Source organism: Gordionus sp. m RMFG-2023, chromosome 5, assembly GCF_954871325.1.
Source record: "Gordionus sp. m RMFG-2023 chromosome 5, tfGorSpeb1-WG-v2, whole genome shotgun sequence".
NCBI classification, from domain to species: domain Eukaryota; kingdom Metazoa; phylum Nematomorpha; class Gordioida; order Chordodea; family Parachordodidae; genus Gordionus; species Gordionus sp. m RMFG-2023.
In genome coordinates this window covers 12,170,446-12,181,769 of record NC_088779.1, presented here as the reverse complement: position 1 = coordinate 12,181,769, position 11,324 = coordinate 12,170,446, and the positions used below count along the sequence as shown (strand labels likewise).

At 26.6% G+C, this 11,324-nt stretch overlaps 1 protein-coding gene across 1 annotated transcript; it reads right to left on the bottom strand.

The window, feature by feature from the left end:
- Window positions 1-5,729: 5,729 nt before the first annotated feature.
- Window positions 5,730-7,724, bottom strand: LOC135930165 (histone-lysine N-methyltransferase, H3 lysine-79 specific-like). The gene is made up of 4 exons (XM_065466948.1): window positions 7,482-7,724; window positions 6,969-7,154; window positions 6,185-6,308; window positions 5,730-5,875 (listed from the first exon to the last, which is right to left on the bottom strand). The coding sequence occupies exons 1-4, from the start codon at window positions 7,722-7,724 to the stop codon at window positions 5,730-5,732; spliced, it is 699 nt and encodes a 232-aa protein (XP_065323020.1).
- Between the last annotated feature and the right edge of the window lie 3,600 nt (window positions 7,725-11,324).

The following is an 11,324-nucleotide window of genomic DNA, read 5'->3' as shown; positions in this document are numbered from 1 at the left end:
ATAAATGTTTTTTTAAATTAACATAATTATTAAAAATATTCACTGAATCATCATTAGAATAAAAAAAATTATTAATGGAAAGAGCATTTTGGTGACGAGTTTTTCCCAAAAAAGGTATCGATCCATGCATTCATTTGAAGGATCTGCATATGGTTGACCCTGTATATTTTCTAAATGGGCAATTAACCTTTCTTTTAGCAACAATTTGTGGCAGATTAATAAAAGGCCAATTAAGCTTAAATGTTGGGTGAATTATTGATGCCAATGTATTACTGTCATCATATAGGAAGGAAATCTATAATTTTTATTATATGCATATGGTTATGATCTTCACAAATAATAAAAATTGTATTTTTAAAAGAATTAATTACTTCTAAATGCCTCTTTAGGTTTGAACTGCAAATCTTTGAAGAAGATATTTTGTTTTTGCATAAAGAGCATTTAGCATAGATCAATGTATGGTTACTTCCATCCGTTTTAAATGAAAATACTTACGTAAATTATGAAATGATAAAAGATTCTCATTGTCACTTATATCTGCTGTCACATCAATAGAAGTAGATATATCCATTATTAAAACCTAGAATTTATATTATAATATAATTAATAAATATAACTTGTTCTTACAAAAAATTTGGGAAATTGTTGAAATATAAAATCTGGTGGAATGGTGGTTGATAAAATATGATGTAGATACCAGAAATTGCACCATGGTAATGAATGAATGAATGAGTTTTTAAAATTTTTATTTTATTTATTGCTTTTTAAGTAAAAAAATTATTTTTAAAAGGATCGGGATCGAATATTTAAAAAAATGATAGCGATCACGATCCACATTTTAAGGCCAGGATTTTAAATCCGAGAAAATTGACAAATTTAAAATCGAATCCAGGATCGGCGATCTTTTGATTCGATCCTTTAACAACTCTGATTACATTATATAAACATTGTATATAAATTACACTATATAATTATTAGTCTAATTTAGATAATGTTTTGCTTATTAACAATATTAGTTAAATTTGATATTTTTATCAACTCTCAAATGTTTTTTAGCTTCACCTTTGTTAAATTTAGTGAATTTCAGTGATTTTATGAGTTTCTAAATTAAAACAACGATGTTTAACATTATATTATTTAACATTTATAAGTTTCTAAACTAAATTAATGATGTTCAGCATTATATTATTTAACATTTATGAGTTTCTAAACTAAATTAATGATGTTCAGCATTATATTATTTAACATTATATATAAATTATATTGTATAATTATTAGACTCCTCAACATTATATAAATCTTATATAAATTACATTATATAATTATTAGTTTAATTTAGACAAGTTTTTGACCTATATAAATTACATCATATAATTATTTGCCTAATTTAGACAAAGTTTTGACTTCTCAACATTAACATATTACATTATATACATATTAGATAAAATTTAGACATTTTATTTTACAAAGTTTTTACTTCTCAACATTAACATATTATATTATATACATATTAGATAAAATTTAGACATTTTATTTTATTTGCTGTTAAATGTTTTAGTTTCACAATAGTTAATTTCTTGTAACTTTCAGACATTTTACATTTTATTTTTTTAGCTGTTAAATGTTTTAATTTCACATGAGTTAATTTCTCTCAACTTTCAGACATTTTATTTAGTTGGTTTTAGACACATTTTATTAGCTTTTTATACGCTTTTATATGTTTTAATACGTTTAGCTTTCTAATTTAGACAAAGTTTTGACTTCTCAGCATAAACATATTACATTATATACTTATTAGATAAAATAAGACATTTTATTTTATTAGCTGTTAAGTATTTTAGTTTCACATGAGTTAATTTCTTGTAACTTTTAGACATTTTATTTAGTTTATTTAGACATCTTATTAGCTTTTTATACGTTTTAATATGTGTAGCATATCCATAATAAAAATATTAAAGTTAACTAAATATTTCTCCTTAGGTTTTAAAAGGTTTTTCTTTCCTTTCCTCAAAATACCTATGTTATTAAAAGTAGTGCCACTTTTATTAGTTCTAGGGTAGTTTTTGTTGGATATGTAATTATAGAATTCTGCAAATAGATTTTTCACTCTTTAAAAATTTTATTTCTTTTCTAAATTTTTACAACATAAAAAAAATAATATCGAATAATTGATGATAATTTTTCTACAACACAAAATAAATAAATATTAAACATATTTTCAACAACATTTTAAAATTAAATAAATATTAAACATATTTTCAACAACATTTTAAAATTAAATCAATAATCCCAATAAAAAAAATATACAAAGTTATAACAAGCCCCCCTTTTTAAGGAACAAAAACCCGGAGCAAAAATGATACATTTTCGAGTAATTATTTTAGAAAAACAATCAGTGTATAAAATTTCAATAAATAACTCACATATATGAGAATTGTTTTTATGTTTATTCTTTTTTTTTATCATTTCATACACCCTTTTCTGGTCTTTAATTATAGCCGTCGAAGTATTGTTACAGTTGAATCAAAGAGTCGATTGAAGTATTGTTACAGTTGAATCAAAGAGTCGATTATAACGTTGTTGTCCTTTTAATATTGCTCGTTCATCTTTTACGTTCGGCAGCGTCTACATGACAGGATTTTCACTGGATGAAAACCCCCTTCAAAAACCTTTGCCTACCCCCTAAAAAATTCCCGCCGCCTTCGGCGGACAAGTTTCCCCATTATTATTTTTACCTTTTTAATTATAATGATACTCTTTTCAGAGAATTTATAAAGGATTACTTAAATTATTCATTCTTTACTACCAACTATCGATATTTTTATTTTTTAGATAATAAATTGATAAAACCTCCATTATTTACAATGAATTCATTATTATAGCATTATTAGCATGTTGAAATATTAAAACCTTTTAAATTACATTTAAGAGGATAGCAGAAAGTTTTATTTGGAAAACAATGTGTATGATTGTTTGCAATATATAGATTTGGTCGATGAATTGTATTATAATAGTTCTATAATAAAAGTATTAATTTTTACAGCAATAAATTTTGTCCTATTTCATCTCAAATTTTAATAGATAACCCTCCAAAACATTTATCCTACCCCCTAACCCCCTCAAAAAATAGGATGCAGACTGTTCCTACCCCTACCGCTCATGTAGACGCTGCGTTTCGGACAGACGGTATTGGGTTTATGAGTCCTAGATTGATTGTCCATTACATCATTGATCAGTCATGATCATTCAGTTAGGTATCATCAATCTCATAATTGTAATAGTTTGTTGAAGATAAGGTGTACGGAGAAGAAAAAAAATTAACCTAGCGTATTTACGCGACACTTTATTTGATCTCTATGGCGACGCACTTCCGTCATATCTTCTAATCTTATTTTACATAACTTATAACCTAAATTTTCTATAATTATTCCTTTATCCCATTTTTTACCACTCCCGTACATTCTAACCCAGACCATTTGATTAACTATATATTCATATTCTCTATTATTTTCAATTTCTAAAATTTTCGAAACAGGTTTCAACATATCTAAAAAAATATTAGTTTTCCTTCTCAACATTTTTTCCGAAGGAGATTTACCATCCCTTCCTACCCCATTATTATAATATAAATGAGCTATCCAAACTTCTTCTTTGCCTTCTTTGGCCTTTCTCAACCAACCTTTAACAACTGCCATCAATCTTTCTGCATGTCCGTTAGAACTAGGGTGATACGATGGTGCTAACATATGTTGCACATTATTTTTCAAATAAAAATTTCCGAATATTTCACCCACGAACCCCGAATCACCTGAAATCACACATTTCGGAATGCAGAATCTAGACCATAATTTCATTAAATGTTTAATAACAATTCCCGTAGTTAAACCATGTACTTCTTCAAATTCAATCCACTTTGAAAAAGCATCTACACTTAAAATAAATTTTTTATCATTACACTCAAAAAAATCCATATGAACCCTTCCCCAAGCCCTATTACTTTCGGCCAAACACTTTTCTTATACCGACACGGCATATTTGCCTATGCGTTACAGACTTCACATTTTTTTCCTATTTTTTCAATTTCCCCATTCATTTCCGGCCACCAAACATATTCCCTTCCTCATTGTTTCATTCGCGAAATCCCTTGATGTCCCGCGTGTAATATTTTTAGAACTTTATCTCTCAGTTGACTCGGTATAATAGCCCTATGCCCTCTCATAATGCAACCGTCTACCACCGTTAACTCAGTTTTAATACATTTAAATATATTCTCACCGGCTTCCCATGGTTTTTTCCCGTTATTTGCAATTTCAATAATTTCATTTCCTTATCTTTTAACGTATAATTTCTAATATCCTCCCATGTGGTGGGACCGCCCCGTAAACCACAAATAAAGTACAGATTAAGGCTGCTTTACCTTTCCTATCTCGACCTGATAGTTTCTCATAGGTCTCTTCCAACTCCCAATCTCGATAAAATCTAGTAAATGATTTTCTTTTCCTTGCCTATACCTTAATTCCAAATCAAAACTACCCACTAATAATAACCACTGTTGAAATTTAGATGAAATCATCAATTCTCTATTGTCCTTCTTAAATAAATAAATTAACGGCTTATGATCTGTAAATTTCCTACCAATTAAATATTCCCGACATTTTTAAAGACCGAAAATAACAGCTAATGCCTCTTGTTCAATCACCGAATACCATGTTTCTACATCCCGAAATACTCTCAAAAAAAATAATACAGGTCTCTCAATTCCATCCATTAAATATTGCTCCACCCACACCTTTATTCGATGCGTCCACCGCTAAAATCACTTCCAATTCATTATTAAAACAATCATAATGGGTTCTTTTCCCACTTTCAATTTCAATGCCATAAACGCCAATTCTTGTTCATTTTTCCATTCAAAATGTATATTTTTCTTTAATAATTCATATAATGGCGCAGCCAATTTAGCAAAATCTTCTATAAAACGATGATAATAATTCACCATATCCAAAAATGATTATACCTCAGTTTTCGTAGTAGGGCCTTATTTCTGTCCCATTTATCCCAAATATGTAACTTAAGTTACTCCCATAACACTCTTTTCACGACTCGCTTTTAAACCTTTATCTCTGATTCTTATGAAAACTTCCTCCAATCTCTGATTGTGTTGCTCAACCGTTACTCCCGTCACTAAAACATCATCCATATAATAAAAAATTCTTTCTAAACCCTGAAAAACTGCCGCCATAGTGCGCTGAAAAATTGGGACTGAAATACTTAACTCAAATGGTACCGACAAAAAGTAAATAATCCTTTAAACGTTGTTATTGTCAAAAATTTCCTTGTACATTCTTTCATAGGTAATTGCAAATATACACATGAAAAATCCATTTTAGAAAAATAATTTTCCCCTGTTAAATTTGCTAAAATTTCCTCAATTCTTGGTAACGGGTATTTTACTTCAACTACCCATGGATTAAGAATAACACTGAAATCCGCACAAATTCTCAACTATCCATTGGCTTTCCGCACCGGTACTAATGGTATTGCCCATTCACTATATCCAATAGGACAAATAATTCCATCACGTAACCAATTTCATTTTCCATTTCTCCCTCCATTCGAAAGGTATCCTGCGAACTGCACAATACTGTGGTATATATCCCTCTTTTAAAAGTATATCTACTTCATAATCCACCAAACATCCCAATTTTTCCCCAAAAATTTCTTCATATTTAATCCCTAAATTTATCACCGTATAACTTTTCATTTTCATGTGACTTTTTTTCTTTTAACAAATCTTCGTTTTCCATCTTTTTTCTTACAAATTTCGCCGGGAATTTTAGTGATACAGGCAATTTTTTTTGCTCTAAATTTGATTCTTTATATATTTTATCATATTTTATATAACTATTCTTTAACTCGGATTCTTCTTCAAATACCATATTATCAATTTCCAACTTAAAATCCCCAACATTAGCTTCCAAATTTCAAATCCAAAATTTTATCCATTTCATTATTATAATTTTCGTCTCAATTAATATTTACAATTTCAGGAAAACCTTGATCAGTTTCCCCACAAATTAATTTTACATTTTCCGTAATTTCCAAAATATTATCTACTAAATTTTCAATTTTATCAATACCCTTAACTTATTTTCCACACAAACAATTTCTCCATTCTTTATACTTCTCTCATTACATTCTAATTTGATTTCTTCTTTCATTATTTCATTTTTAATTTCCAATTTTTTAAAATTATCATCAGTTTTCGAAACAACATTTAATTTCAAATTATGAATTTCCTTAATTTCCTGATTATTATTCATCAAATTTTTAATTTTAAAATTTTCTGACATCATATTTTTTTACCAATTTATTTTCTACGTTTTTAATATTCAACTCCTCTACGGTCATTTTTGGTATTTCAATATTTTCATTAACTCTATTTTTTACCTGAAACATATCCCAAAAATTATTCTCCAACCTAAATTTCGATATCCAAGCCCACCCCATATCGCACCAATTTCTTCCTTAAGTATCCAAAGATCCAAAAAATACATTGTCTCTTTAATTAATATTGGTAAATTCACCCTTCCCAAAACTACAAATTCAGTTCCATTTAATTGTTTTACTATTATTTTATCATTTATTATTTTCTTATTAGGCCATAATTTATAAAATTCTTTATATCCCATGACCGATATAGTAGCTCCTGTATCCAATAACATATTGGCATATTACAAATTTGAACGTTTGACTTGGGTTCTCATTTTCTTTATTTTTGATAACCGAATCATTACTTATTTCTTCTTTTATTTTGATTCCTAATTTATATTTAAAACTTAATGTATTTTTCAATATTAATTCGTTCTTTTGATTTAATGGGTTTTCCGATGTAATAACCCCAAATGTACTATAGGATAATCCCTCGCATAATGTCCAATATTTCTACACCGAAAACAAGTTATTACTTGAGCATTATTTCCTTCATTTTTCGTTTCTTTAGGTATTACATTATTATATTCATTTTTAATATTCGTTCCTGGTAATCCGTTTTTAAACGCATTGATACCTGTTTGTTCCCTTTTGAAACATTTATCCAAAGTATGACCTGTTCTTCCACAATTTGAACATGACATTACCTTTCGTTCGTTTTCCTGTATTTTAAAAGTTGACACATAACATTTTTCTGCATTGTGACCAGTATTTTCACATCTTCCACAAACAATTGGCTTAGTTTTTTGCATAATTCTTTCATTACAATCTCGGTTTATATGTCCATATTTTCCGCAAATAAAACATGATCAATTTGCCCCCCTCGATTCCTGCCATCCTCTCTTTGATAAATATTTTCTCTTTTATTATCTTCATAAATACGTTCAGATTCATTTTTCTTTTTTTTTATTTGCTCCTCCATTTCTTTTATTTTTATTCTCATTTTTTCTACTTCCAATTTAAAAATTTCCTTTTCCATTTTTTTTTACCTCAACTTTTTCCATCTCTTCTTTCTTTTTATTTTCTATTTCTTCTTCTTCCCTTTTTTCACGTACAATATCTTCTCTTAATATCTTCCTTATTCCCTCAATTTCCTTTTTTTTTATTTCTTCCTTTTCTTTTTCATTTCTTACTATTTCTAATTTTAATTTTTCTAATTCATTTATTATTTCTTCTTTAATTCCCCTTTCTACTATTTTAAATTTTTCTATTTCTTTATTTTTAATTTCCATTTAACTTTTTCCGATCCATTTATTTTTTTTCTTCTTCTATTTTTTTTTTAATTTTATCCATTTCCAACATTAATTTTCAAATTTATTTTCTTCTACAGTATCTCTAACGATATTAATTTATTTTTTAATATCGCTAATGATATTTCCTTTCCATATTTCCATTATTTCATCTTTAAATTTAGATATATCATCAATAATTTTTTCCCTTTCATCTTTTTTTAGCATTCATTATAACTTTTTTTAAATATATTTTTCAATTTAATTCTTCTCCATACATAAATTAATCCAATAAGTACAATTAAAATTACATAAAAATAATTATTACTACATTCTACATATTTAAACGTTTTTATATTTTGTTTACGATTAAACATGGTTATTTTTTTATATTTCAATTTTTATATCCTTCGTAATTGGTTTTATATAATTTTTATATTTCAATTTTTATATAATAATTTATGATTTTTGAACAGATAAAATTACAAAAAATTAATTAAAACCTTTATTAAAAATATTTTTACTTTAGTTAACGACAACAAATATATAAGAGTGATTATGGTCATAATTACAGTTATATAAAAATACATTTTAAAATAAAATTAAAAAAATATTTTACCTTTACCTTCAAATTTTTACTTTATTGAAATTCTATTTTCGTATAGTGATTAATACTTGCTTTATGCCGCTGAATAACTTTGTAGGTATCTTTTAAAAAAAACGGCACCAAATTGTTGCGACTGCTAACGAATATAAATTGTTGCGAATGCTAAACTCAGATAAAATAATTCTTTATTATATATTTTTCAAACAAAACGAATATTAATAATTTTCTTTATAAAATAATAAAATCGAATATTGATAATTTTCTTTATAAAAATAAAACCGAATAATAATTATTATTTTTCTGCAACACAAAAAAAATATTATTTCATATTTTCAATAACATTTTAAAATTAAATCAATAATCCCAATAAAAAAAATATACAAGGTTATAACAGTCGCTACCACTATATTTATTTGAATTGTTGTTATATTGTATTTGCTTTTACTGATTGTTGTCGCTACCTCCATAGTTATTTGAATTGTTGCTATAGGATTGGTAATTGTTACGATTTCCGTCACCTTATTGGATCTGTTTTCTTTGATTATTATCATGCCATGTATTATCTCTACCATAATTAGATTGATTATTATTGTTGTAGCGATAGTTGTTGTAGTTATAGTTATTATAATTATCTTGGTATCTAGAATTATTATTACCGTAATTCCTATCATAGTATCTAAAATTATTACTATTGTCGTAATTCCTATTTTTATTCCTATTATAATTATTATCTCAAATATCATAATTATTTCTAAAATTATTATCAGGTCTAAAATAATTATTATTGTCATTTCTATTTCTATTGTTAAAGTTTTTATCTTTATCAGACTTTTTATCGTGATTTATATAACTTATATTATCAATATCTAGTTTATCATTATTACTATCTAATCTACTTCCTAACTCCACGATTTCGTTTAAAGTTAAATTAATATTTTTACAAAATTTATATTTTATTTTGTCATTTAAGGTAGACGTACGTAATTTTTCTTTAATCCTACTGTCGTCTAAAAAATTACATTTTTTATGCAAATTTGATAATCTTATGTACCTTTGCATAAAATTTTCACTCGAATTCTGATGTGATAAATTGAATTTATTTATTAAAATATTTTTATCTTGTATAGGTAAAAGGTATCCAAATTTTTTAATCACTATTTTAAGGTCTAATATATAGGTATCAGAGCAAATTGATTTATTATTATCAAACACATCATCAGATAAATTATTAAGTGTTTATTTTAACGATGTCCGGTAATGTGCTAATCGAAAAATAACTTAACACCCTATCTAAGTAAATCTCAGTGAGTGGTCCAATAAGTTTTGGAAATTTATAAAATATGAAATCAGGTTTAGTGTCCATTTATTGTTAATTTTTATAACATTTCATATAAGCATTTAAAATAAAAATGATACGTTATATTTTTATAAATATACACCGGAGTTGTATAAACTCCACATTATTATAAACATAGTATTTTCCGTCTCGTTGTTCAAAATATCTAAGCATCTCTTAGAGACTAAAAAATTCAAAAATGATATCACCACTAGTGGGTTCTCTTGAATACTGGATGTCACAATCATATGTGAATTCCCAAAGGATGTCATAAATTGACACTTCGTACGGTATATTTATCAATTTAAAAGAAAACATTTTAAAAATAATTTTTACCTTAAATTGCCTTCCTTATATAGGATTTTATTTTATTTTTTATTTTATTTAATGTTTTTGCATATAACATCTCACCATAAGAAAATGTGGAAGAGAAAAAAAAAATTTTTTAATAAAAGATTTTAAAAAAATGCATAACATAGTGGTGAGTATTTTTTGCCATTCCTCAATGGGGCACCATGAAGAAAAGTAAAACTATTATTTTATTATCTATCTTTATTTCACTTTTTATAACGTATTTATATCTTTTTTACAGAAATAATATTTGAATAATAAAAAGGCTAACTTAAAGTAAAACTAAAATGAAAATATAATCTTAAAGTAAAACTAAGATTTGAATAAATATAAAAAGGTTGACTTAAAGTAAAACTAGAATGAAAATATAATCTTAAAATAAAACTAAGATTTGAATAACAGATAATAATTTATATTGTTCAACAATATAGCATCTTTTGAATTCTAAATCTTTATAGTAATTTGTCTTATTATGTAAAATCTACTAGAGATGTATTTGATAATAATATTGTCCTTTGATTGGACGAAATTTTGGATTGTGAGCTTTCATTTAAAATATCTCTTTAATCCGAAATAGTTTTTTGATAGATTTCGTAAAATTTTTTAGTTTTATAAATTGTTTCATATTGATATTTAATTCCATCACATCTTTTATAGTTTAAGTAGTACCATAGTAATCTGTATTTCGTTTACTGTTTCCCTTTTATAAAGCCATGTTATGGCATCGTTTACTAGATTGTGATCAGAGTTTCTTATTATGTAGGCTATTTTTTAACGTTGTGTTTATCGTATGATTTGACCTTTTCCAAAGATTTGAGTTTAAGATGATTCTTGGGTAGAAGATACCATTTATTATCCGGAGGAAATTATTGATAAAGGATTGAAGTCGCCTATATTTCTCATATCTCCATAGAGTAATACAGGAATTATTGTCGAGTTGAAGATTCGCAGTCTGGTAAATACCTACATCTCTTTTGTTTTCCAACTTTCATAAACGTATAAAAAGCACCTCTCGCTTTTTGTATTCAAATTTTCATTTGCAACTGCATTTATTATTCAGTGTGGCCCCTAAGTCTTTATTTTGTCTACTCTTTTAACTGCATTATCTACAACCGTAAGTCGAGCGTTGGCGCGTTTGGGGAAGGGAGAATAACTATTTTTGAAATTTATCGTTAATCAAACTCTATGACCATAAGCGTAGACAAGATTTTCCTAAAGGGGGGATTAAAAAATTTCTGGGGGCTTCACCCCCAGACCCCATTTAGACAGGCCTTCAGCCGGGTTACCTTAGTCTATATAGTCAGATAAT